Below are 26,817 nucleotides of genomic sequence, written 5' to 3'. Positions count from 1 at the left end.
ACAGACAGTACCCCCCTGCCCCCCACCCACGCCCCAGCCACGGACTTCCACTCTGAGTCCCACCTCTCCTTCTGAGTTCTGCCTCCGAGTCCGCTGGCAATGATCACGACCTTCTTCTTTACTTTTTTTTTTTTAGGTTTTTTTGGGGGGGAAGGGGATCACTTCCCCCCCCCCAAAAAAAACACATAGTAAAACCAGGCTATGCCAAATTTTCAGGGCTTTCCGAAGTGCTGAGGATGGGGAGGGGCTTTCCTCTCTTCCCTAAGAGATTGTAAATAATACGGGAAGCGAAAAGTAGAAGCAACAAGAAACGAATGTATGCACATGTTCTCTGTTCTTGTTGGCAGAGCAAGAGTGCAGTTTTTATGTGTAGTGTTGGATGAGTCACTCATTGGTTAGTGGCCAGAGGCAAATTTGGAGTTTCTTGAGAAAAATCCAAGTCTCCTAGGGGAGGATTTTAGGAGATCCCATGCTTGGAGGTTCAAAACAAAACAAACAAAAAACGATATTCCATCAGTAGCTCGGAGAGATCCGACATTAGGGCTGGCAGGTGTCCTTGGGAAAGGCATCGCATTTGCAGCTTTGCTGTCTTGGTGTCCAGTCTTAACAGCTCTTTCCCAAGAATCTCAAACTCAAACAACCAGCCGACCACCATTTCCATTTCCCCCGGTTATCATTTGCATCACAAATGGGGGGGCTTCTCATTTGCATTGGTTTACATATTAACTACTTGAGGCCCGAGGAGCTCTGAAAACTTCAAAAGTAGTAGACCCGCCAGCCAGCTTTGGGAGAACTTCAGGGACTAGGCGGGAAGGGCGGGGCCAGGGAGAAATTTTGGTTCATCAAACAGATACGACCCAAAGGAAATGGAGAGCTGGAGAAGCCGAGGGACTGGCCCGATGTCCCAGTGCTGTTCTGCGGCGGAAACCAGGCGAAATTCAGTGTCTCCTGACCCCGGCTCCGTGTCACAAACGGATTCAGCCTGTTCCTCTCTGTTGCTGGAGACCCAGGTCTTTTAATGTTTGGAGAAAACGGATAGTTGACATCACAGGGCCTTTGAGGGTTCCCCTTACCCCCATAGGAAACTATCTGAGGAGGGCGTGGGTGGGGGCCGGCAAAGCAGAGGACTCCAGGCCAGCTTCTGAGCTGAGCGTTTCTGCTGACGGTGCCTGTTGACCAGCCAACAGGACCGCTTTCCTGAACTCTGGATGGGGGCCCAGGCAAGTGAGTGTGGAACAGGTGCTTTACAGGACCCTTGTAATTAAGGAAGTTTGGTAAAGGAAAAAATCTAACCTGCGAGGGAGCAGGAGGCCTTTCTGAAGTCAACTAAAAGGATTAACATAGTTCTTTTTGTAGTTCATAAGCGTGATGATTGGGTGTTCACGCTCCTGTGTGACATGTGCCACCCTCAAACCTTGTTATGACCTCGGCACATTACCCATCTGACGTGGAAAAAAAAAAATAGTTCTTTTCCTGGGTAGTTTTCTCACTGTAGACAGAAACGGTTTTTTTCTTTGTAATTCGTACAATTGTTGTTGTTGTTGTTGTTTTAAATACCCTTAAGTACTCTGTTAACCTCCGGTGAGACAAATCCAGTCAGTATTTTCCCAGACTGGAATGGAATGGCTTTCCTGAAAAATTCCCACATGTGATCACACACACACACACACCATTTCTCTTAAGCCAAGAAGTTTCCTTTTCCTCGCTGCGGTGCGAATCACTTTTGGTTCTGGTTTTAATCATTTGGCATTCACACGTGGCTGGGTTTTTTTTTAATTATTATTAAAACAAGAAGCTTCAAACCGGTGTGTGGTGTTCTTAAAAATCTCAGCAGACTTCCGGCGGTTCCGGTCTGTCGGTGACCCCCTTCCTAACCTGTCTTCTAGTATCATCTGTGCTGCCTCACGCGACCCACGCCCCTTGCCTGGTCTTACTCTGAACGTCCTTTCTCTTTGGCTAATTTCATGTTTTCTTTCTCTTTCTCTCTCCCTCTCCAGCTTTTTTTAATCTTGTCTTCAGCAGCTGCACTAAGTCTCAAGGAGAAGACTGCCATTATCTTGTCTCAAACCAGAAACCAACCAATCCCCTTCTCCCCTCAAACTGGGCCCGTAACACACACCACACTCCACAAGGGTTCTCCTGGCTTACATGGTATTTTAAATGGAAATGTCTTGTCCTAACCTAAGCAAGGCAGGAAAAGAACCTTCCGAGCTGGAGAACGGGCCAAATGTAACCTGAGAGAGAGAGCCGCAGGACGACTCACCCAAGTGTCAGTGACTGGGACGGGAGACAGCTATGGGTGTGGAAGCGCTGTTCCCAAGTTTCCCGGTTTTCCTTTTTAAACACCAATTCTCCGGTCCAATGGGTTGACTGTCGACGGCCACTCACTGTTAAACATTTCTGAATATGGAAGAGAAAGTCAAGCGACAGTCCTCTCCTCAGCATTCACAGGCCTTCTGCAGAACTCACCCCTCCCCTGCCCCAGTAAGGGGGAAAACGGATCCATTCACTCTCAGGTGGGGAAGGGAGAGACAGAAGGGGCTTTAAGGTTAGTAAGAGCAAAACTACTCCATTCAACCCTCCAGGGCCATTTGGGGTTTTGAGAGAAGTTTCTGCTCAACCTGGGGTCTGCAAGGAGAGTTTCGTGTTCATAGATCTGCCTTGAATTCATTGGCTTAACTTGCATCAAAATACCATGTAAGCGCGCTCTTTCCTGTATATCCCTACAGTCATTGCCATTCCACTGTCTGGTGTCTCCTGAGAGAGCCTCTTTGCATGTTTTCCAGAATCTCTGTGTTTTTCTTTCTTCTCCTTTGTTCTTTTTGCTCAAAAGTGTGACCGGTCACCGCCCCTCTGAGGCTTTCATTTGCCAGGAGAAACACCCCAAAACCAGCACTGTTTAGCTTGATACCTTTCTAATGTCCATGTCAATTTTCAATAAAATTCAAAGAAATGCTCCATGGCTGTGTGATCTGATCTTAAATCGTTGGGTGATGCGTTCCACCACGATTTGCCCTGGGAGGAGTGGGTAGCTGCCTTCCACGTGGGTGACTCCCAGTGGCTCAGGGAGGCAAGCCCATATATAATCTTCGCAAGTGGGCTGCCGTGCCCCCCTCTTGCCGTTTGGGCCTACAGTTCCCACGGGGCGGGCAGGAGGTGGGCAGGAAGTCCTCTATTTTCCTTTATTAGCATGGATTTAACGGATGCATTGAGCTGATTGTCACCTAGGATAGGAGGAAGTGGAGTCCCAGATCCTGCAAAACTAGATTCTGGTGAGTTTTAATTCCTGCAGGAAAAGAACTCGGCCCCGCATGTCTTTCTTTCATTTATTCCTGTGATGTGAGCGTCCTGGGAATTCACGGAATATGACCATGCTTCATGACTCGGAAAGCATTCCATAGATAGCAAGTAGGACTTTACGTCCTGGGTCTACCAGGGAGGGAAGCCTCCTGTTGCCCCCAGCGTTAAGGTGGGCAAGAGGGGAGAAGGGTCAGCTTTTTACAATTCTGGTTGCAGTCGAGGTGGGGTTTTCTCTCCTTGGTCTCATTTCCCGATTGGCCAGAGGCTGGAGACCCAGAGACCTGAGAAGTATCCCGGGAGAAACGACACTGTCCTGCGTTTGAGCAGCTCTCCCACTAGAGGGTAGTAGAGAGACACACTCGCTTAGGACGTCACTGAGCCTTGGCAGGCCCCTGGGTGTGGAAAAATAGGGGCGCTGGAGCCCGACACTCTTGCTGTGTGCTCTGGGGCAAGTTGGGGTAAAAACTTTTCTGTAAAAGGAGAATAGAAGTAATTGCTTTGCAGGGTGATTGTGAAATCTACATGAGCAAATGAAAATTAACAACCTGGTTCAATAAACCACATCACTTATTAAGGATGGAGTTTTCCCTTTACTTGAAGTAACTTAGGTTCCTCTAATCCAGGGTTTCTCAACCTCAGCACTATTGACATTCGAGGCCAGAGAATTCTTTGTCGTAGGGGCCGTCCTATGCATTATAGCGTGTTTAGCACTCTCCCTCCCCCCAAGCTGTGATAACCCAAAATGTCCCCAGACATTGCCGTATGTCTCCTGGAGGGCAAAATCGTCCCATATTGAGAACCATTGTTGTAGGCCAGGGGTCAGCAAACTTCTATACAGGACCAGCCGGTAAGTTATTTTTTTTTAACTTTATTTTTTTAAGATTTTATTTATTTATTTGTCAGAGAGAGTGAGCACAGGCAGACAGAGAGGCAGGCAGAGGCAGAGGGAGAAGCAGGCTCCCTGCTGAGCAAGGAGCCCGATGTGGGACTCGATTCCAGGACCCCGGGATCATGACCTGAGCCAAAGGCAGCAGCTTAACCAACTGAGCCACCCAGGCGCCCCCAGCTGGTAAGTTATTTTAGGCTTTGCAGCAATGTGGCCTCTGCAACTGTTCACTCCAGCACAAAAACAGCCGTAGATAATATGGAGAAGGATGAACATGGCTAGGTGCCAATAAAACTGTATTTGTAGATACAGAAATTTGAAATTCACACGTGAATTTCATTTCCCTGTGTCCTGAATTATTATCCTTTTGATTTTTTTTCAACCACTGGAAAATGCAAAAACATTCTTAGCATGAAGGCTTTCCAAATGCAGGCAGGGGGAGCAGATTTGGCCTGTGAGCCATGGTTTGTTGGTTGGTGTATCATTGAACCTAAAGGCATTAGAGGTAACTGGCCAGTTAAAGGAAATTGCAAATAGGGATGCCTGGGTGGCTCAGTCGGTTAAGCATCTGTCTTCAGCTCAGGTCATGATCCCAGGGTCCTGGGATTGAACCCCGCATTGGGCTCCTTGCTCTGCGGGGGGGGCCTGCTTCTCCCTCTCCCACTCTCCCTGCTTATGCTCTCTTTCCCTTTCTCAAATAAATAAATAAAATCTTTTAAAAATAAAAGAAATCAGAAATGAAGACAAATGGCTGAAGACTTAATGCAAGTGAGTTGGGGGGGGCGTGTTTAACTAAAATTTGCATACAGTTCTCCTAGAACAATGGACATGTGGGCAGGGGCCTGCTGTGGCAATGAGGGCCTGCCCCTGGGACACTTTTGAAGCCGGTGACAATGCCAACTGCTTCTAGGGAGAGAACCAGGCCTCAAAAACCCTCAACAGAGCCTAGCAGCCAGGCCTCCAGCTATAAGCCCTGAGGTTAAGCAGTATCCTCTCCTATCTGAAATGCCCCCACTTGGGAAGATTCCTCCCTTTACCAAAAGTGCAGCTTTCTTGCGAGGTCATTCTTTTAAAATACAGGTCCCCCTGGAAAGAGCTGTGTATCACACAGTAGAACCCCACAGTGGCTTTGCCACCTGGAACTACCTTAACATGGGTGTCTGTCCAGCCCCTGCACTACCTCTTAGCTCACCTGGCTTGGGCTTTAGAAGGAACCTACCCTGGGCTCAATATCTATAAAAAATTATACATCAATCTGTTATATATAGACTTGGGGCCAAACTCCTTATCTTGGTTTGGGGCTTAAATTACTTGTTCTCAATCCAATAATAAGGATATATTGAACTCCTCCCATGGGTTTGACCCTGTGCCTGCGCTGTGGGGGATACTGTTGTAGGAGATCTAGGTAGACACTGCTCTTGAGGAACTCACGGTCCAGCCGCATCTTATCTACTCAACGCTATTCTCCAGTCCTTCCTAATACCCAGCCTTCATTCCACTCATCAGTCTGCACCAGCCTCTCCTGGAGATATGCAAACTATTTGTTGGCTTTGTCTGAAATACCTTCTACCGATTTGAATCCTACTTTCGGGGCTCAGACCCCACCTTCTCCTTGAAGTCTTTCTTGATCCCATCCACATCCACATATCCCGATCTCTTCTCCATTTTCAAACTTCCTAGTTGAACTTTTATGATCTTTTCTGCCTCCTATTTGAGAGACTTCCCTCCTCAAGAGATGTCAAGCTTCCAAAGGGTTGGAACATAATTTACAGCCCTTCAGAGAGCTCCGCAAAGAGCCGGCCACACAACCAAAAATCACCAAGATGTAGCAAGATTGAGATTCTTCAGCAATGTAGGGAGCTAATGCACTTTCCAAACATTTAATTTTGGAATTAAGTTGTGAGACTGCTATAAAGTATATCTGCATACTCTTGACTCGGATTCACCAGCTGATAACATTTGGCCCGTTTGGTTTATCGTTGTGCGCTCTGTATATACAGATATAGATCTACAGATGGCTATACATATTTTTTCTGAACCATTTGAAGGTCATTTACATGTATCATGGCTCTTTTTTTTAAGATTTTATTTATTTATTTGACAGGGAGAGCAATCACAAGGAGGCAAGAGGCAGGAAGAGGGGGGAGGGAAGCAGGCTCCCTGCCAAGCAGAGAGCCCGATGCGAGGTTCGATTCCAGGACCCTGAGATCATGACCTGAGCCGAAGGCAGAGGCTTAAGCCACTGAGCCACCCAGGCACCCCTGTATCATGGCTCTTTACCCCTAAATATTCCAGTGGGCATTTCCTAATAATAAGGATATTCTCTTACGTAACCACAGTTACTGACTTCATTAAATTTAGCATTTTTACAACACCATCATCTATCGAATAACATGCTTTATAGCATTTTTTTCTTCCATATAGGATTTGGTCTAGGATCACCCATTGTGTCCTGTCTCTTTATTCTCCTTTATTTTTTTTTAATTTTTAAAAGATTTTATTTATTCATTTGAGAGAGAAAGAGCACAAGCAGGGGGAGAGACAGATGGAGAGGGAGAAGCAGACCCTCCACTGAGCAGGGAGCCTGATGTGGGACTTGATCCCAGGACCCTGGGATCATGACCTGAGCCGAAGGCAGATGCTTAACTGACTGAGCCACCCAGGCATCCCTCTTTATTCTCCTTTAATATAGAATCTTTCTTTGTCTTTTTTTTTTAAGATTTTATTTATTTGACATACAGAGATCACAAGTAGGCAGAGAGGCAGGCAGAGAGACAGGGGGGGGGAAGCAGGCTCCCTGCTGAGCAGAGAGCCTGACGCGGGGCTCCATCCCAGGACCGTGGCATCATGACCTGAGCCGAAGGCAGAGGCTTTAACCCACTGAGCCACCCAGGCGCCCCTCTTTGTCTTTTTTGATATTGATGTACATATATATTTTGGGGGGCGGGGCGGGGCAGATGGAGAGGGAGAGAAAGAATTTTTTTTTTAAAGATTTTATTTATTTATTTGACAGACAGAGATTACAAGTAGGCAGAGAGACAGGCAGAGAGAGGAGGAAGCAGGCTCCCTGCTGAGCAGAGAGCCTGATGCAGGGCTCCATCCCAGGACCCTGGGATCATGACCTGAGCTGAAGGCAGAGGCTTTAACCCACTGAGCCACCCAGGCGCCCGGAGAGAAAGAATCTTAAGCAGGCTCCATACCCAATGTAGAGCCCAACACGGGGCTCGATCTTACAACCCTGAGAGGTGTAGAAGGTGAAATCCAGAGTTGGACGCTTAACCCACTGAGCCATCCAGGTGCCTCATGACATTGATATCTTAAAAATCCCATTTAAAAAATAGATTGTTCTCATTTTGGGTCAAGTGTTGCCCAGGGGCGCCTGGATGGCTCAGTGGGTTAAAGCCTCTGCCTTTAGCTCAGGTCATGATACCAGGGTCCTGGGATGGAGCCCTGCATCGGGCTCTCTGATCAGCAGGGAGCCTGCTTCGCCACCCCCCTCTCTCTGCCTGCCTCTCTGCCTACTTTGATCTCTGTTTGTCAAATAAATAAATAAAATCTTTTAAAAAAAGGTGTTGCCCAATTTCTCAGTTATATAATTACTGGGGTTTTTTTCCTCCTTCTTTGCTACTAATAAACAGTCTGTACGGAAGCAGCTATAAATCCATGCAGATATCCTACTCCTCATCAAAAATTTCCTCCTAGATTTAGCATCTATTGATAATTCTTGCCTGAGCTAATCAACAAAATGATGATTTTCCAACTCCTGCACTCCCTTCATGTTTACCAATCAGCACACAGTATTCTATTGTAAGCCAAGGCCATCCCTTCTCCCACGTTACTTCTTTAGCTACTCTGTAGCACTGTGGACTTAGGACTCCCTATTTCTTCAGTAGTCATTGCTGTCCTTAATGATTTTGATGCTCAGATTACCAAGATTTGGCCAGTGGAAGCTCCTAGATTTGCTTTTAATCCTCCAGGAAACATTCCTCAGGAGGATATTATAGCGCAGACTACTCTGGTCAAGAACTTTCGGTGAGTTAATTTCTGGGGTAGTTTATGGGGGTTGGGGCCAGGCTCTGGGCCTCCCTCCCTTATGTGTGTGTGTGTGTGTGTGTGTGTGTGTGTGTGTGTGTGTGTATACATACATATGTATGTATTTTAAAGATTTTATTTATTTATCTTACAGAGAGAGTGAGAGACAGAGATAGAACATGAGCAGGGAGGAGGAGGCAGAGGGAGAGGGAGAAACAGGTTCCCCGCTGAGCAGGGAGACTGATGTGTGGCTTGATCCCAGGACCCTGGGATAATGACCTGAGCCCAAGGCAGAGGCCTAACTGACTGAGCCACCCAGGAGCCCCGGGTCTCCCTCCTTTGAACAGTCACTGACTCCTCCATAGGAAAGGGCAGGGAAGGAAGCTCAGAGCTGTCCGTGTGTGCAGTGTAAAGATGGTGGCAAGAGCCTGTGTTAGAGCAGAGAAGGATGATGGAGGAGAGGAGGATGAATGACGACAGAAGTTTCTGGATCATTTTAGGATTGTGATGGCTGCCTTTATCATTGCTCCCTCCTACATCTCTCTTCAACTACTATTCAGACAATTTATTTCTGCTTAGAGGTCTCAGCTCCTGCTCACTGAGAAAATATCTGTGGCTTGTGAGAAGGGAATGAGCTGAACGTAGGTTGGCTGAAGGATTTTTTGATCAGAAGGATTACCAGGGAAAGAAGGTCGTGGGGAATCATGCAAATTTTGGTTCTGTTTTCTAGAGGATGGAACTGCTTTTTCCATAGTAGGAATTACACATGAAATCCAGTTATGGCTGTCGCAGAGCAAATGGCCTCTAATATCAGTTTCACTGTTGTTCATTTTGTAATCCAAGTTCAAAACTCAGATTGTAGTTATTTGCTGCTATATGATGGAAATGTCTTAATCCAAGCTGACAGGAAGTAGTTTTTATTTTTTCAACTCTTTTTCTAGGCATATGTGTATTGACTATAATGCTGATTTTGATCAAAGTTGGCAGTTTAGGCTGAAATTAATTCATCTGTGAAATAACAAATCAGCTTAAAATGTAGGCTCTAAGAAAATGAATTTCACAAGGTTGGGACATTGGGAAGAGCCTGCCTTCCTTCCTTCCTTCCTTCCCTCCATGATTCATTGAATTCAACAAATATCTCTAGAGTGTCTACAGGAGCCAGGTGTAGATGCTAAAAGCAAGATGAATGAGTTCCTTGTTCTTATGAAGTGGACATTCTTGGGGAGTGGGAAAAGTGAAACTTAAAAAAAAACTCCTAAAGTTGATACATACTGTGAAAAAGCAGCAGCAGAGGAGGAGGGGGGCAGGGGGCAGGGGGGAAGGGAAGAGAGGGAGGGGGGAGGGAAGAGGAGGAGGAGGAGGAGGAACAACAACAACCCAGGGCGATGCAATAGCCAATGACTTGGGGAACACCGGGTAAGGAGTCAGGTGACAGAGATCTGATGTCAAGTTTTGCCAGTAATAGTCTCTACAGCTTTCAGCAAGTCAGTTCACTTCTCTAGCCTTATTTTTCTCACTTATACAAGGATGACTTGAATGTATGATCTCTAAGCTTCCTTCCCAGTATCGAGTTCTCTGATTCGATGGTTTGCAGACCATTACTTCAATAAACATGAATGCTTACCATTGAGTCAAAGACAAAGCACACTTGGTGTAATGGGACAGACACTGGAAATAAATCATTATGAAACTGTGTGAAAACCACTGTTATCTTCTGCTCTTCTTAGTCCAATATACCCCTACACAGAAGATGGGTCATATAATGAGAAATATGTCATTTAAAACGTATGTCATCTAAAAGGGTAAGGAGGGCAATGGTTCAAAACCACCTCATCCAGTGGTCCTGCTGCCCATGAGACCCTGAGTTTTATGCAGAACTATTTTTCCCCATCAAGATCGTAATCAGTTCTAGGACAAACAACAGAGAAAACCCTGTTTCTTTTTCCTTTGTATTTCTACTATATTGAGCGTACAGTAGGTGCTGTATACATTCCCGCTGAGAGATATTTGTTGATTACTTGAATATCGCAGGTTGGCGGCAGACAGAGACTGAAGAAACTGCCCGGAGCAGATCCACAGGTGGAGTGACGTTTGACGACCGAGTGAGTTAGCCATTTGCTGCTGTGCAGCTTTTAACCCTCTTCTTTGCGCTCGTTTTGTATTTTGTAATATTTTGTACGTTTTAAATTCGTACGTGACATACAGAATTATTTGCAGTTGCGATCAGAACTGTGTAAAGATGGTGTCTATTTGTCAGCAGTTGGAATGGCATATGGATGATACAAGTGTATAACTTGAGAAGTAGCGCTGTGGTAATTTTCTTTGCAATACAGTATTACATTTTCCTTATGTTGACACAATAAAATACAAAGTTAATAACACACCATGCAGAGGTTTTCAAGCTAGCCTCTGAAGAAAAGGCGCCTTGGAGAGCTGACATTAAAAAAAAGGAAAGTGTAAAATCCAAACCTACGTCCCCCGTCCCCGCCTCCCCCCGCCCCATAAAAAGGGCACGGTCCCACTGTCGCACCGCTCAAAAACCCAGGCAAAAGCCACCAGGCAAGCCGTTGTGCCAACAATCATCTGAGGGCGCCTTCCAGGGATTTGAGGGAGTCATATTCCCGAACTCTAGAGAACCTTCCAAAATTCCCTTCCCAAAGTCCCCGCCCTCCTCTTGTCACCGTAGTGCGTCAAAGGCCCGTCGTCACAGAAGGGAAAAATGGACCTCACGCGAGATTCGGCTACGGGATTTCGAAGTTAGGGAACAGCCGCGGCGCACGCGCGCTGGCCTCACAACCTCGGGGCGGCACGCGGGTAGGTAGCCTAGAGCCCAGAGGAGGGGGAGCAGAGCGTGCTGGTGTCTCCCCCGTCCCCCGGTCACCGCGCAGTGCGTGGGTCTGCGGGTCGCTGGAGGTGCGGAGCACCGGGCCGGGCCGGCCTCCCCGGCGCGCGTGTGACCGCGACGGGCGTCCTCCTGCGCCTCCACGAGTTGGAGGAGTGCCGCCGGCGTGCGCCCCGGCATCGGGACCTGAGCTCGTGCTCGCCTTTTCCTTTTTAACGGTCCCCCCCCCCCCCCCCCCCGCACACACTCCAGTCCCCTGCGAGTTGGTCTTCGCGCCTCGGCGCGCCCCTCCTCACCCGACCCCTCCCACCGATCCCAGTCCCGTTCGTTCCTGGTGGGTAGCCGGCTTCATCCCTGGGGTCCCTGCTTGGGGGCGGAGAAGATGGCTGGCGGACGTCTGCTGCTGGGGGGCGACTTCCTGTCGCCGCCGCCGCTGCCCCCCCTCCCGCCGCCGCCGCTGCCGCCCCTCCCGCCGCCCCCGCCCGAGCCAGTGCTGGAGCAGTGGCGCTATAGCCACGAAAGTGACTGGCAGTGGGCTCTGCGGCGCAGCTTCATCTGTCGCCACCTGCACAGCTATCCCGGGGCTGCCCTGGACCAGCTCCTCGCGCTCTCCGCCGCCTGGACCAACCACGTTTTCCTGGGCTGCAGGTGAGGAGAGTGTGAGGGTCGGCTTAGGGACCCGGTAGGGGTCTCGGGGATGGGATTCGGGACAGAGACGGGGGCAGGGTACGGACGAGGGCTTAGAGGCTGGAGATCTGGAGGTGCTGGAGGACACCAGAGGGTTCAGTACTGGTCTGGGGGATCGGCCGAGCGAGGTGGTGGAGGATGACATAAGAGCCAGAAGAAGGGTGCGGGGATCGCGGGAGCAGCTCCTCCAGGACCAGGGATGGAGATGAAGCAGCAGCTGGAAGGGGATTGTTGAGGGGTGGTCATTGTAGCGGCGGTTTTGGAGGGCGTGGGAAATGACGAAGAGCAGAATCTCAGACCTGCGTAGGACCTTGCAAGGATGCAGTACCTGCAGAGATACTCGACAGTAGGGGCTTCGAGGGTCTGCGGGCGGAGTGGGGGGCGGGGAACGAAGGGAACCCTGCTAGTCTCCTCCTGACCACTCCCTCTCTCCATCCCCATTAAATAAAACAGCACCAGCACCCCCGGCGGGGTTTTACTGTCTTCTCCTGGGGAAGCGGTTTGTATGAGGTCTCTCAGCCGCAGGGTCCGCCTTGCTTGTGGATTTGCGCATAATGTGTCTGGACGCAGACAAAGAGATGGATATATTTTACTCTAAAAATGGATTGCTCTCCTTTCACCATAAATGTGATCAGGAGAATTAATATTTGGCCTCTGGGTGAGCCTTTAGGGGGGTGTGCGTGTGTGTGCGCGCGTGTGTACCCCCCCTTTCCTAGAACCTGGTGCGCCTTCTGAACAGGCCTCTTTAAGAGCTCTTTGCAATTCAATGGAGACTGCAGTATGGTTCCAGCGCATTTTTTTTTAAACGGACTTCTTGGACCTCTGTCCTTCTGCACCCCCAAATCGGTCCTAGACTAATCATTCCTTTGAAAGACTAGACGCTTCTTTTTTTTTTGACACTCCTGCCTCACAGTTAATTTTTTATTAGGAAGGATGAGAAATTCTGGAAAATGATCAGATCAAATTCAGTCAGTTCAGTTCTAGGAATGACCATAACAGATACAGAAAAATAGTATTGTCCACGTCTACCAGTAATTGTTGAACACAGCATCTAGTGTATACTCTGTTTTCCTCTGATCACCAAAACTTATTTTTTTCCCATTTTCTCTAGGTTAGTATAATTTCTGTCTCCAGAGACAATGATTATTTTACTGGAGGAACTGGTTACAACTGGGGAAGCCTCAGTTATTAATCAATTCGGATAAATCTAATTGACCTTCACTTAACAATATTGTTTTTGCAGTTGAAAAAGTACATTTATTCTATAATCATACATCTCCTTGATATCACAGAAGGCCATGGGAAATCTGAATCCTGAAAAAAAATTTACATGGGGGAGAATAGCTATCCTTTGTGTTAATAATAAATCTTACCTTCCCACAAGAACGTAAGCTCTTTTGGGAAAGAGGTTTTTGCTCTCTTGTTCACACTTTATCCTCAGTGCCTAGAACAGTGTCTTCTGCACGATGGCCACTCAATAAATATGTATGGGATAACAGATGAATATAGCTTTATAATGTACAACATATTTAATTTATGTATCTCTCTTAATACAACAACCTTGGGAATTAGGTGGTATCTCATTTTTACAGCTAAATCAACGGAGGACAAGAAGTTAAGTGACTTTGCTAAGGTCCCACAGTTGGGACTAGGACTCAGGTCTTCTAGTGCTCTTTCCACTGAGACACGGCTGCTGTATTTGGGAAGGATGGACCAGGAGTGAAAGCAAGTAACTGACACAAACCACATCATTATTATATCTCAGGATTTCATTCCAAGAACAACAGCCCTTTATATAACCAGGGCATTAACCAGCACAAAGCAGGCCAATGGTAGTTGGTGTTAAAAGCTTAAGCATCTGAGACATTTTGTGTGTGTGTGCACTCGCCCAAGCACATCCGTGTGTAGGGTGGGTGTGTAACAAGATGAATGAACATATATGTGTACACAGACATACACACATTCCATGCCACATTTTAGTTAGGTCAGTTCTGTCACTACGAGAATTGCCATAACATTATCAAATAGCTTAACTGAAGAATGTTTACATTGTATCTGATGACATAGATACAGGAGAAAGGGAAGGGGCAACAAAGAATCCTGGAAGCCAGGGACCAGTGCAGTGTTCCATGTTAGGCTTCATCCAGCTGTCAGCTTGGGGGAGGGGGAGGGTAAATCTACATCCCAGTACTTCTTAAGGTTGGTGTTGGCAGAGTTCATTTTCTGGTCTGTTCTTCTATGACAGAAGATTGTTCTCTCAAGGGAACGCAGAATACGTGGTGTAGCAGCCTATTCTAAATTTAACTGTTGCTTTGTGGTTCATCCCTTGACTTTGGGAACAGGTTGTAAACAGTAGCACTCCCCCCTCCCCCAATGAAGGGCTTTCTGTGTTCCCTTTTAGTCAGGGCCAAAATAACTCCTAGGTCAGGGGTATCTTTGAAAACTCATTCATCATAAGGCCAAGACAGGAGGCGCTCACACACGTTCAGGGAGGCAAGCTGTGTTTCATTTCTTTTGGTGATAGTGGTGATTTTCATGGTACAAGCTTGACTATCTTGATTCTGCGGCAGTGGTTCTCAAACGTACGCGAGCATCACAGTCAGCTGTCGGGCTTGTTGAAACCCAGATTGCTGGGGCCCCAGCCCAGGCTTTCTGATTCAGAAGGTCTGAAGCAGGACCCCTGAATCTGCATTTTTAACAAGTTCCCAGGTGATACTGATGATCAGGTGATGCTGGTCCGGTGATTACACCATGAGAACCACTGCTTTATAGGATAAAATAAAGCAGTGCTTTTTTTTTTCTGCTTTTTGATCATTTTTTTCCCTCATGGTCTAGGCAACCAGGAAGCTCAAATAGCTGAAATTCTTTCTCTTCACTGTTTTGTCTGTTTCATAAAAGTAAACAACCTGTCAAAAGATTTTTTCCTGCAAGCAATTTCTAAGATATGTCTTGTGGCAAATGAAAGGTTAATGCAGGTAGGTGGGGAGATGGGGTAACTGGATGGTGGGCGTGAAGGAGGGCACTTGATGGAATGAGCACTGGGTGTTATGGGCTACTGATGAATCACTACATTCTATCCCTGAAACAAACAAACAAAAAAAAGGTGCAGTCTTGTAAGCAACTGTATCTATAGCACTCACGTAATTGTTCCTAGGAATGTCTGGGAACCATACAATTTTTACTTAAAAACTGTAGATAATGTATCTATCCTTTATAAAGCAGAATGTTTGGTTAACTGGAGCATTCAGTTTGGTGGTTCTTCATCAATAGGATTAGAAGCAGAATCCTGGCCTATTGATTTTTTATGAGATATTTATAGGAAAAATGTATCTTAAAATGAAACCAGGTTTGCTGCCTTGATTATTGTCTCTTGTTGCTGTGAGACTGATTTTTGGAAGGCAGGTGCCAGTTGAGCTCGTGTTGTGAACCTAACTTTGCACATAGGTGGCCCTCATCTAAAGAAATGGGAGTGGGGGGCTTTCAAAAGATTTATCAATAATCTGACTGTGGGTTATTCCCTTATGATGTTAAGAGTCTTATTGATAGTTTTGAATAAATAATTTTATACTCAGAAATTCTGATCTTTGTTTAGTTTTCAAACCTCAGCTGTTCTTTGGACCTAGAAGAACAGTTGAATAAATTTTTTAAAAATTGGGGAGCACTACTACATATTTGTTAAATTTCAGGTGCATTGTAGATCATAAGTATGCACCTGTCTTTTTCCAAGAATGTAAGATTCATGAAGTCACATGTCTTTGTCCATTATAAATCATCTTTATGTATGCCAGGCATGGTGGGACAGTTGAATAGTATCCTGATTTCCAAAAGCTTGGTACAAAATAAGCTATCTTTGAAAACCTTAAAGACCTGCTGAGGTTTTCTTGGTATTGTTTTTTTAAGCATTTATGATCAAATGGGTAAATTAACAGACTTTTAAATATATAATATGCATGCATCTGAAAATTACTGTGTTAGATTTGCCTTAATGATACTTTGTATCATGGTCTCTCCATAAGGTAAAATATTATGTAGCCATTAAAACTCATGTGGTAATGACATAGAAAAAAAACCTATGATCTCATAAATTAAGAACAAGCCCCCACCCTACCAGAGTGCAGATCAACATAGATGATCTGTAGGAGATACGGAGGGGAGGCGGCGATATGGAAAGCGTAGAGAAAAGAAAGAAAGTAAACTCCAGATGTTAATGAGGTTATCAGTGGTTGGGTTTGTAGGTGCTTTTCTTGGTGGGTTCTCTAAAATTTCTGGAGGAAAGGTGATACTTCATTTTTTTAAAGATTTGTTTGTTTATTTAAGAGAGAGCAGGAGTGGGGGCAAAGAGAGAGAGAGAAGAGAGAAAATCTCAAGCTGACTCAGCGCTGAGCACAGAGCCTGAGGCAGGGCTCAATCTCACTACCCTGAGATCAGGGCCTCGGCTGAAATCAAGAGTCAGATGCTTAAGCACTTAACCGACTGCACCACCCAGGCACCCCTTATAGCAGATTTCAAAGTAATGCCTTTATGGGCTCCTGGGTGGCGCAGTCAGTTAAGTGAACGACTCTTGATTTTAGCCCGTCCTCATCTGAGGGTCTTGAGATCCAGCCCTGCCTCAGCCTCTGTGCTCAGAATGGAGTCAGCCTGGGATTTTCTCTCCCTCTCCCAGCTGGTGCGCTCCCTCTCTTTCTTTAAAATAAACAGCTCTTTTAAAAATAAGTAAATCTACTATGAAAAAATACATAATGGAAACTGGCGCGCTCTCTCTCTTTCTGTAAAATAAATAAGCAGATCTTTTAAAAATAAGTAAATCTACTATGAAAAAACACATAATGGAAGCCAGTAATGAAAGTTTAACTGGCTTGGCTTATTTAAAATTTGTGGAACCACTTCTTTGTTCTTGAATAGCTATTCTCTGAAGAATTTTAGAAATGGGAATAAAATAAAATAAGACCTAGTGGTCTTATTGAAGACTCTAGATTAATTTTTGCATTGTTCCCTGAATAGTCAAGAGTCAGGTACTAGTCTTTTCCATTATTGTTGGAGCTGGTTGGGTTTCCTCAGTATTATGACTTCCTAATAAAGGACTGAGAAGCAGACTGTGTTCACAGCCTACGCAAAGGTTTATTTTTATAGCCCATGGGTGACATTGAATTTTGTGGCAGATGTAATGAATAGGGAACAGGAAGTAGGTATATAATCATTACTACTGCTGGAAGAAGCCTGAGAGAAAAGTGAATGGAATGAGCCCCAAATGCACCATTTGTGCAGGCTGTATGTCTGACATACATGGCGTTTACAGTTGTACACTGTATTTGCGATCAGGCTGGAGTGGAAGTCTGGAGAATTTTGACTGGAACTCACGGTGAGTGGCTTGAGTGTAGTACAATTCAAGTAGCAAAAGTGGCATCACCAGTTCAACATTTATAGACTTTCATTTTCATAATCTTCTGTTTTCATCCTCTACCTTGGAATTTAGACTCCCAAGTCCGAATGGAAGTGATACATAGAAAGCACAGTGTTTTAGGCTCTACTTTCTTTTTCTTTTTTTTTTTTTGGCTATATAAGGATAAATGAAAATAAAATTACTCTTGGCATTTAAATACTGATGTTAGCAGCAGCAGTAGGAGCAATTATCAGTGGGAAGTGCGGGTTAAAACCAAGCTAGCTTGTGCTGATCTCCGTGAAGCCCACCATGTCCTGACTTCTCAGCATTGCCAGGAAAGATGTCTGCGGGGTGTGGAACTGGTTGGGCCAAAAGTGGAAGATGTTACCCTCCTTCAGGTTCAGAACCTATTCATGTCAAGGCGTGATAGTTACTCATATTCAGAACTTTCTTCCCAAATGCCGCCAGGCATCTCTTTTTTGATCATAGGCCAGGAAGGGCTCTCAAGGGAGGAAGGGTGAGTAGGTCCCCACGATAACAAGGACTTGACTTGAGCCTCTATGTTTATTTCTCTGCAGTTACAGGATATTTTGTCAAGCAGCCAATCTACTCTATAAGGAAGCCTTTTAAATATTGTATATCTCAAAGCTATTCATTGTGCAAAAAAATCAAACACAAACGTTAAAGAGTTTAGTGGACCTCCATGTCCCCTCACTCAGGAGTGTCAACAGTTTGTGTCATGCTGCCCTTCTCATGTCTTCGGTTGTCCCCCCAGTTTTTCTTGTGCAAGATAGTCTGGAGTATATTAAAGAAAATCTTGACATCATTTCCCCTGCGAATACTTCAGTATGTATCTGTCCTGGACAAGAGTTTTTATTTTTATTTTTATTTTTTTAATGGGAGGAGGGGCAGAGGGAGAGAAAGAGAATCTTAAGCAGGCCCCGCTGAGCATTGAGCCCATCACCGGGCTCTGTCTCACAACCCTGAGACCATGACCTGAGCCAAAATCAGGAGTTGGATGATTAACCAACACAGCCACCCAGGTGCCTCACAGGTAAGAATTTTTACAAATAAGAGTCCTGATAGGGGTGCCTGGGTGATCTCAGCTCAGAGCTCAGGTCTTGATCTCAGGGTTGTGGGTTCAGCCCCCATGTTGGGCTCCATGCTGGGTGTGGAGCCTACTTTAAAAATAGGGCACCTGGGGGCGCCTGGGTGGCTTAGTGGGTTAAGCCTCTGCCTTCGGCTCAGGTCATGATCTCATGGGATCGAGCCCCGCATCAGGCTCTCTGCTCAGCAGGGAGCCTGCTTCCTCCTCTCTCTCTCTCTCTCTGCCTGCCTCTCTGCCTACTGGTGATCTCTGTCTGTCAAAAATAAATAAACTCTTAAAAAAAAATAGGGCACCTGGGTGGCTCAGTTGTTAAGCATCTACCTTTGGCTCGGGTCATGATCCCAGGGTCCTGGGATGGAGCCCTACATTGGGCTCCCTGCTCTGCGGGAAGCCTGCTTCTCCCTCTCCCACTTCCCCTGCTTGTGTTCCCTCTATCGCTGTGTCTCTCTCTGTCAAATAAAATATTTTAAAAACTAGAGTCATAATACCATTATTTACACTCAACAAAATTAACAGTAATTTCTTAAAACCCATGTTCAGTTTTCCCCGTTGTCTAAAAGTGTATTTTTTTCAATTTTATTTTTAAGTAATCTCTTATACCCAACATGGGGCTCAAACTCACAACTCTGAGATCGAGAGTCACATGCTGTATGGACTGAGCCAGCCAGCACCCCTCATTTGTATTTTGGTTTGATTCATGATCCATACCAGGTCCATGCATTGTATTTGGTTCTTCTGTCTCCTTTAATCTATAACCGCATTCCTCTATCTGTTTATTTTCATGCTGTTGATTTGACGAAGAAACTGGATTGTCACATAGTGTTTCCTTCACTGGCTATGTTCTTATGGTGATGTTTAACATATTTCTGGGCGTGAAGGACTTGCTTAGGTTCAGGTTCAGTTATTTGAAGGACAATACTTTACAGATAGTGCGTTATATTTCCTGTCATATCATACAAGGGACACATGTCTGCTTGTCTCATTTTTTAGTGATATTAAGATTATAAAGTTCCCATCAACTTTTTAATTTTTATTTTATTTCTTTAAAAGGTTTTATTTACTTATTTGACACAGACAGATCAGAAGTAGGCAGAGAGGGAGAAACAGGGTCCCTACTGAGCAGAGAGCCCGATGCAGGGCTCGATCCCAGGACCCTGAGACCATGACCTGAGCTGAAAGCAGAGGCTTAACCCTCTGAGCCACCCAGGCGCCCCCCCATCAACTTTTTTTAATCAAAATTTTTATTGAGATAATTATAGATTCACATGCAGTTGTAGGAAATACTACAAAGAGATGCCCTGCATTCTTTACCCAGTTCCCCCAGTGATAACGTTTTGCAGAATTATTGTGTAATATCAAAACTATGACAGTGATATTGTTAACAATCCACTGATTTTATGCAGTCTCCCAGTTTTACTAGTACTTGTGCGTGTGTGTGTGTGTGTTTGGTTGAAACAATATTGCATGTGGAGGTTTGTGTATCCGCTGTCACAGTCAAGATATTGAATAGTTCCAGTACTTCAAGGACCCCTCACATCACGCTTTTATAACCACATCCGGGACGCCTGGGTGGCCCAGTCCGCTAAGCATCTGCCTCTGGCTCAGGTCATGATACCAGGGTCCTGGGATCGAGCTCTGCATCGGGCTCCCTGCTCAGCGGGGAGCCTGCTTCTCCCTCTGCTGCCACTCCCCCTGCTGTGTGCACGTGCTCTCTCTCTCTCTGACAGATAAATACAATCTTTAAAAACAAATCACATCCATTTCCTTCCCACTCGCCATGGCATTGTGTGTATCAGTAGTTTACTCCCTCGTACTGCTGAGTAGTGTTCTGAGGGGTGTGCGTGCCAGTTTGACCATCTGCCTGTTGATGGACTTCTGAGCGGATTGCAGTTTTGGGCGGTTACAAATAAAACTGCTGTGAGCATTCATGTACAGGTTTTTGTGTGAATGTAAGTTTTGATTTCTCTGAGATGAATGGCCCAAAAAAAGGGATCATTGCTAGGTCATGTGGTAATTGCATGTTTAATTTTATAAGATGCTTCCAAGTTGTTTTCCAGAGTGGCCGTACCATTCTGCATTCCCTCCAGCAGTCGATGAATGGTCCAGTTCCTCTATGGCCTTGCCAGCATTTGATGCTGTCACTCTTTTTTACTTTAGCCATTCTGAGGGTGCATAGTGGTACCTCACTGTGGTTTTAAATGACGTCTCTCTCTGGTTAATGATGTTGACCATCTTTTCATGTGCTTATTTGCAATATATGTGTCGTCTTTGGTTAAATGATTTTGGTTAAATGATTAACAGATTTGGTTAAATCTGTTCATATCTTTTTGTTCATACACACACACACACACATACACATACATATATATATATAGTTGCATTTTGAGAGATTGTTATACTGGATACTAGTTTTTGTGGGTTTTTTGGGGGGGGGCGGGTCAGGTGTTTGGTTTGTAAATACCTCTCCCAGTCTGTAGCTTGTCTTTTGTCCTCTCACAGGGGCTTTGAGAGCAAAAGTTTTTAATTTTGATGAAGTCCATTTTATCAGTTTTTCCTTTTATGGATCTTGCTTTTGGTGTCAAGTATGAGAACTGTTGGCCTAGTCCTAGATTCTGAAGATTTTCTCCTATGGTTTTTTTTTTTTTTTTAAGATTTTATTTATTTATTTATTTATTTGACAGAGATCAAAGTAGGCAGAGAGAGAGGAGGAAGCAGGCTCCCCGCAGAGCAGAGAGCCCTATGTGGGACTCGATCCTAGGACCCTGAGATTATGACCTGAGCCGAAGGCAGAGGCTTTAACCCACTGAGCCACCCAGGTGCCCTGTTTTCTTTTTAAAAAATAATTAGTTTTACATTTTACATTTAGGTCCGTGACACATTTTCAATGAATTTTGGGATGAGAAGTGAGGTTGGGGTTTGTTGCCCACTTACTCCAGCACCATTTACTGAAAAGCATGGCCTCCTCTATTGAGTTTGCTTTTGCGACTTGAACATGTTTCTGGAGGTCTCTTTCTGGGTTCTTCCCCATCAGCTTTTCACTTCATAGGCCTAGCGGCCACCGATGATAATCATTTTATGATGGGTTGCAGAATGGCAGTAGTCTATCGTTCCCTCCAGTTACTAGCTGGAATGCTTCCATAAAAGAGATTTTTCTCATCAACTCTTAGTTACTCTGATGTACAATTTGTACAGAAAAATACCAGATAAATGCTTGCTTTCTTCCTTTAATATTACCTGTTTGGGGAGTAATGACTTGATTCCCTGCCGTCTTCCAAAGGTGACCAGTAATGAGTTTGTAAGTATCATTGTAAACTAACAGATTGTTAGTATATTTGTTGTGTCTGAATCCACTGCAGGTCGTTATTCTCACTGCTACTCTGGTTGGCTCACTTTGTTGGTAGGAATGTGTTCACATTGGCTTTTGAGTCCATTTGACACAACTCCTGAGGCCTTTCACAGCTTCCTTGTTTCCAGGCACAGGAATATCTCCCAGGTTCATCTTGTACATTTCCTCCCCCAGACTTGGAATCCGCCATTTCTATAAGGACCCTGATTCTTTTTTATGGGAAATGGTAAAGACCGCAGTCTGGATGTCAACATCCCAGCCACTCTTAACACTCTGAGTACCTCTGTAAATACACAGGTGCATTTATTTACACATGATATACATATATGATAGAGAGAAGTCATGAGTTGATATGGATGCTTTTAAATCAAATTAAAAGATCTTCCTTTAAATATCTTGCTTTTATGTTCCTATGTCTTCTAATGATAGTAAGATAGATAAATCTTGATAGGTAAATATTATAGGACACATTCTTCAGTTTAAGAGCTAAGATAATCTGTTGACATAGTCCTGTGGGAGCAATTACAAGATGAACTCATGTAGAAGCTTTTTTAAAAACTGCATTCGTACCTGTTTTAACTGTAGATTCTATTAATTTAAATAGGTATAGCCCACGCCTGATGGAAAAAATTCTCCAAATGGCTGAAGGTATTGATATTGGGGAGATGCCTTCATATGATCTGATGCTGTCCAAACCTTCCAAAGGTCAAAAACGTCACCTCTCAGCATGTGACGGTGAGTATACTTGTTTCTGGAAGGTGGGGTTTGAAGAAACAACATGGCTTTTTAAAAAAATGGTATGAGTGTGGTATATGGTCTTCAGTAACATTGGGAACATTGGATCTTACACAAATGTGAAAGAGTTTTAACTTAGTTATGTACAGTTTTGTTTTGTTTTGAGGATGCTGAAAGGAACCGAAAACTAAGAATACTGATTGAAACGGTAACGCTGTCCGTAAAGTCCATGCCATGGGACCTCCCTCTAAGCAGAACAACCTTGTACTCTGATCATTTGAACATCTAAGTAACTAAATGCTCTTGGATGGGTCCAAGACAGACCGGCTTTCTTCTGAGCAGTGGTGTCGGGAAGAAGCTCCAGTGTCTGGTCTAGCTTCCACAGAGAGTCCTTCCGCAGCGTTCAATTTGCTGTCCCCCGTAAATCACTGGTCTCCAGCTGCTGTTGGTTCTAGAAATAAAATAGACCAAACCACCCTTTTGTGCAGAATGGGTCAGAACTAAGATTTTGAAGCTGAAAACCTTTGGGATCTTTTGATTATTATTTTTTATTTGATTTTTAGCCACAAGCACATAAAGAACTGTGACAGAGTTACGTCTGCTGCCAAAGAGAGAGGCTGTGTACACGCCTCGGCCGCCACCTCTTTTGCGCTAGGGCCGTCTCTTCTGCTCGCAGTTTTTTATGAAGGGCGCTCTCCAGCACAGGTGGGGTGAGATTATCCTGGAACAACCTGTTAGCCAGTACACTTCACCTGTGCTTTACCTGGTTAGATACAGAAGCACCGACCAGTCATGTGTGGTGGTGACCTGCATATCTGATTCGGTGGCATATTTTCTGTCAACTTTCTTCCCTTACACGTGGGACAGGCAACATCCCTTCTTCTGCCAGAATCGTACGTTGATATTTGAGTCCCTTCCCCTAAATACCCTGAAGTTTTTGTGATGGGAAGTGTCTTGTACCAACAGTGCAATTTGCAAATGACACAGTTGGTACTGTCTTGCTGTTTGCTTCTTTTGAAATACTCCCTTTTTAATGAATTGTAAATTTCACTCATTCTGTAGGTCAAAATCCTCCTAAAAAGCAAGCCGGTTCCAAATTGCATGCGAGACCTCGTTTTGAGCCTGTGCATTTTGTAGCTAGTAGTTCAAAAGATGAGAGACTGGAAGATCCCTATGGCCCTCCAACAAAAGAGGTAAATGAACAAACACATTTTGCCGGCATGCCAAGAGACATCTACCAAGATTATACTCAAGACTCTTTCAGTGTGCAAGACGGGAATTCTCAGTATTGTGATTCATCAGGATTTATTTTCACAAAAGAGCAGCCCGTAACAGCCAACATGTATTTCGACAGCGGGAACCCCGCCCCAAGCAGCACGTCGGAGCCGGCAAACCCTCAGTCGGGCCCTGAGCCTTCCCCGTCACAGACCTTTCCTGAGTCGGTGGTAGCTGAGAAGCAGTACTTTATTGAAAAATTGACAGCGACTATCTGGAAGAACCTTTCGAACCCGGAGATGACTTCTGGCTCTGATAAAATCAATTACACCTATATGTTAACTCGGTGTATTCAGGCATGTAAGACAAATCCCGAGTACATATACGCTCCTTTAAAAGAGATCCCTCCTGCTGACATCCCCAAAAATAAAAAACTTCTAACAGACGGTTATGCGTGTGAAGTCAGATGCCAAAATATCTACTTAACCACGGGTTACGCCGGCAGCAAGAATGGGTCCAGGGATCGAGCTACTGAGCTAGCTGTGAAACTCCTGCAGAAGCGTATTGAAGTTCGAGTCGTCCGGCGGAAGTTCAAGCACACGGTCGGGGACGACCTTGTGGTGTGTCAGGTCGGCATGCCCACCCACGACTTTCCTCCCGCCCTGAAGCCGCCGGAGGAGCTGGTGGTGCTCGCTAAAGATGCCTCCGGGCAGCCGATTTTTAACGCTTCCGCCAAACACTGGACCAATTTTGTCCTTACCGAAAACGCAAACGACGCGATCGGCATCCTCAACAATTCGGCCTCGTACAACAAGATGTCAGTCGAGTACAAGTATGAGATGATGCCAAACCGCACGTGGCGTTGCCGTGTGTTTCTGCAAGACCACTGCTTAGCTGAAGGTTACGGAACCAAAAAAACAAGTAAACACGCGGCTGCTGATGAGGCCTTGAAAATCCTCCAGAAAACACAGCCCACCTACCCCTCGGTCAAAAGTTCACAGTGCCAGACAGGGTCTTCACCCAGGGGATCTGGAAAGAAGAAAGATATAAAGGATCTGGTAGTTTACGAGAATTCTTCAAATCCAGTGTGCACCCTGAACGACACGGCCCAGTTCAACCGCATGACGGTCGAGTACGTCTACGAAAGAATGACCGGCCTCCGGTGGAAATGCAAGGTGATCCTCGAGAGTGAAGTGATCGCAGAAGCCGTCGGGGTGAAGAAAACGGTCAAATACGAAGCTGCGGGGGAAGCTGTGAAGACCCTTAAGAAGACCCAGCCGACCGTCATCAACAATTTGAAGAAGGGGGCTATCGAAGATGTGATTTCCAGAAATGAAATCCAGGGCCGCTCAGCGGAAGAGGCTTACAAACAACAGATCAAAGAAGACAACATAGGAAACCAGCTGCTGAGAAAGATGGGCTGGACGGGCGGTGGTTTAGGTAAATCCGGCGAGGGCATTCGGGAGCCCATCTCTGTCAAAGAGCAGCATAAGCGAGAAGGGCTCGGTCTTGACGTGGAGAGGGTGAACAAAATCGCCAAGAGAGATATTGAACAGATCATCCGCAACTACGCCCGCTCCGAGAGCCACACGGATTTGACTTTCTCCACGGAGCTGACTAACGACGAGCGGAAGCAGATACACCAGATTGCCCAGAAGTACGGCCTTAAGAGTAAGTCGCATGGGGTCGGCCACGATAGGTACCTGGTGGTAGGAAGAAAAAGACGGAAGGAAGACCTACTAGATCAGCTCAAACAGGAAGGCCAAGTGGGGCATTACGAGCTCGTGATGCCTCAAGCCAATTGAGCTCTTAACTAATTTATTTTCTAAACGCCCAAGGAGGCAGATTTGTGAATTAAAGAAATGCCACATGTCCTGGTTGCAGAGTACATTCATTCTTAAGATGTTTCACCTTGTTCATTTCCTATAGTGCTCTATTAGCTATCGGAACCTGAAGAATTCTGTCCGCCCGTATTAGCTTCGGTCCCGCAGATGATATTGTGCAGTTACTGTTTGTGTCTTTCATATTGCTGTGTCCCTCCGATTTTAGTAGTTTGTACAAAGCAAGAACACGTATCGCAGTGGAATTTCACCCTGAGAAGGAAATTCCCATTTTAAAGGGCATAGCACAGCAGCCTGCAACAGTAGTGACATTGGCCGCGATGACGGTCAAACTCCGGTCTGAACTAAAGAATTCCTGAAGACACCGGGTCGTTTTGTATTACTATTTTCATCTTTGTGTTAAGCCAGTTCAAGAATGTTTAACGGTAAATTGTGCTGTACGTGTAAATGTCGTTCGCGACTGAATGATGTAAAACTTTCTTAAAGTAATTTTAGTGTTCCTTTATTTATAACTTCTACCATGTGGTTTCCGGAATATTGGAAGTGATTTACTGTTACCTTGTGGTATATGAGTTTTAACAAATCCTAGTTTTCATGCTGAGAGAGCACTACTTGAGAGAGTCGTTGAGAAGTTTCACAAACTTTGACCCAACCCGAAGGAAGGAAGCTGGAGCTGTTTGTTCTTGGGGCCTCGCAGCAACTCCGCGTTACAGCCGTCCCGCCGCCCGGGCGTGCGGCACAGCCCGGGTGGCCGCGGCCGTGGCAGGACCGGGTGAAAGACCACAGACACACTGGTGCTTGGACGAAAAGGTCAGTCAGCCGGTCCCTCTCTCACACAGCTTATTAAGCCCCGAAAGCCAACTTTGTAACATATTTAAAACTGCTATTTTCGCTTATTTCTGGAATGTAAAAAAAAAATGTATAAAAAAGAACTAGTGTATGCTTCCTGAATAAAAAGGAGCTGATGTTGATCAAAATGGCAGCGCGCTTATGTTGGGCAGCAGCCTAGGAGCCACACTTTGGGTTATCAGGAGGCGGGAAGTGGCGTTTGCACAAAATGTTTCAACACCAGAGCACACGTGGGTGAACGTAATGACTTAGCCGAGATGAACAGCTGGTCGGTCGCCCGGCACTTTCCCATGGACCAACACGCCGGCCGCAACCAGACCTCCGGCTGTGTCCTTTTCTGTGATTTTGGTCTTGTAGCTCCGATAAATCAAGTGTCACTATTCAGAGATGAAGAGTAATACCGAGAGTTAAACACGCCAGTGAAATGATAGAATAATTAGGTGGTTCACAGTGTCCGGAAACATTTAGCACCATACTTGACATGTAATTGGCCCACAATAAACCGTAATTTCCTTCCTCCTCTCATGTTTTAGAATGAAAAAGCTGCCCATTGTAGTTAAATCAGTAGTTTAAAAAATAAAAAGGGATTGGCTTTT

The 26,817-nt window shown here is 45.4% G+C and overlaps 2 protein-coding genes and 1 non-coding gene across 4 annotated transcripts in view; all 3 read left to right on the top strand.

Annotated features, from left to right (window-relative positions):
• SEPTIN6 (septin 6) overlaps positions 1–2,960 on the top strand; it is a 61,950-nt gene extending 58,990 nt beyond the window's left edge. Inside the window, exon 11 of one of the 2 annotated variants that reach the window (XM_032882279.1) lies at positions 1,998–2,960. In XM_032882279.1, the coding sequence (XP_032738170.1) occupies positions 1,998–2,007 (10 nt within the window). In that variant the 3' untranslated portion in view covers positions 2,008–2,960. Of the gene's footprint in view, positions 1–850; positions 1,462–1,997 lie in introns of those variants that run through there. The other variant, XM_032882278.1, reaches the window with a different exon arrangement.
• Positions 1,345–1,448, top strand: LOC116882168. Its single transcript, XR_004385567.1, has one exon. It is a non-coding gene; the product is annotated as a small nucleolar RNA U13 (small nucleolar RNA).
• Positions 2,961–11,291: 8,331 nt separating the features above from the next.
• NKRF (NFKB repressing factor) lies at positions 11,292–26,065 on the top strand. The gene is made up of 3 exons (XM_032882274.1): positions 11,292–11,708; positions 22,186–22,316; positions 23,379–26,065. Exons 1-3 carry the CDS (start codon positions 11,443–11,445, stop codon positions 25,334–25,336), a joined length of 2,355 nt encoding a protein of 784 aa, XP_032738165.1. The 5' UTR covers positions 11,292–11,442; the 3' UTR covers positions 25,337–26,065.
• Positions 26,066–26,817: the final 752 nt, after the last annotated feature.

The sequence above is a fragment of the Lontra canadensis genome, unplaced genomic scaffold (genome assembly GCF_010015895.1).
Source record: "Lontra canadensis isolate GAN:19392208 unplaced genomic scaffold, GSC_riverotter_1.0 scaffold81, whole genome shotgun sequence".
Taxonomy (NCBI): domain Eukaryota; kingdom Metazoa; phylum Chordata; class Mammalia; order Carnivora; family Mustelidae; genus Lontra; species Lontra canadensis.
Note: the sequence above shows the minus strand (reverse complement) of the source record. Positions and strands in the feature narration are given on the sequence as shown.

Bases quoted from the DNA above. Each gene is read 5' to 3' on its own strand.
- NKRF (XM_032882274.1), top strand. From the start codon at position 11,443: ATGGCTGGCGGACGTCTGCTGCTGGGGGGCGACTTCCTGTCGCCGCCG. The intron at 11,709-22,185 runs GTGAGGAGAGTG...TAATTTAAATAG, and splicing joins CACGTTTTCCTGGGCTGCAG to GTATAGCCCACGCCTGATGG. The intron at 22,317-23,378 runs GTGAGTATACTT...CTCATTCTGTAG, and splicing joins TCACCTCTCAGCATGTGACG to GTCAAAATCCTCCTAAAAAG.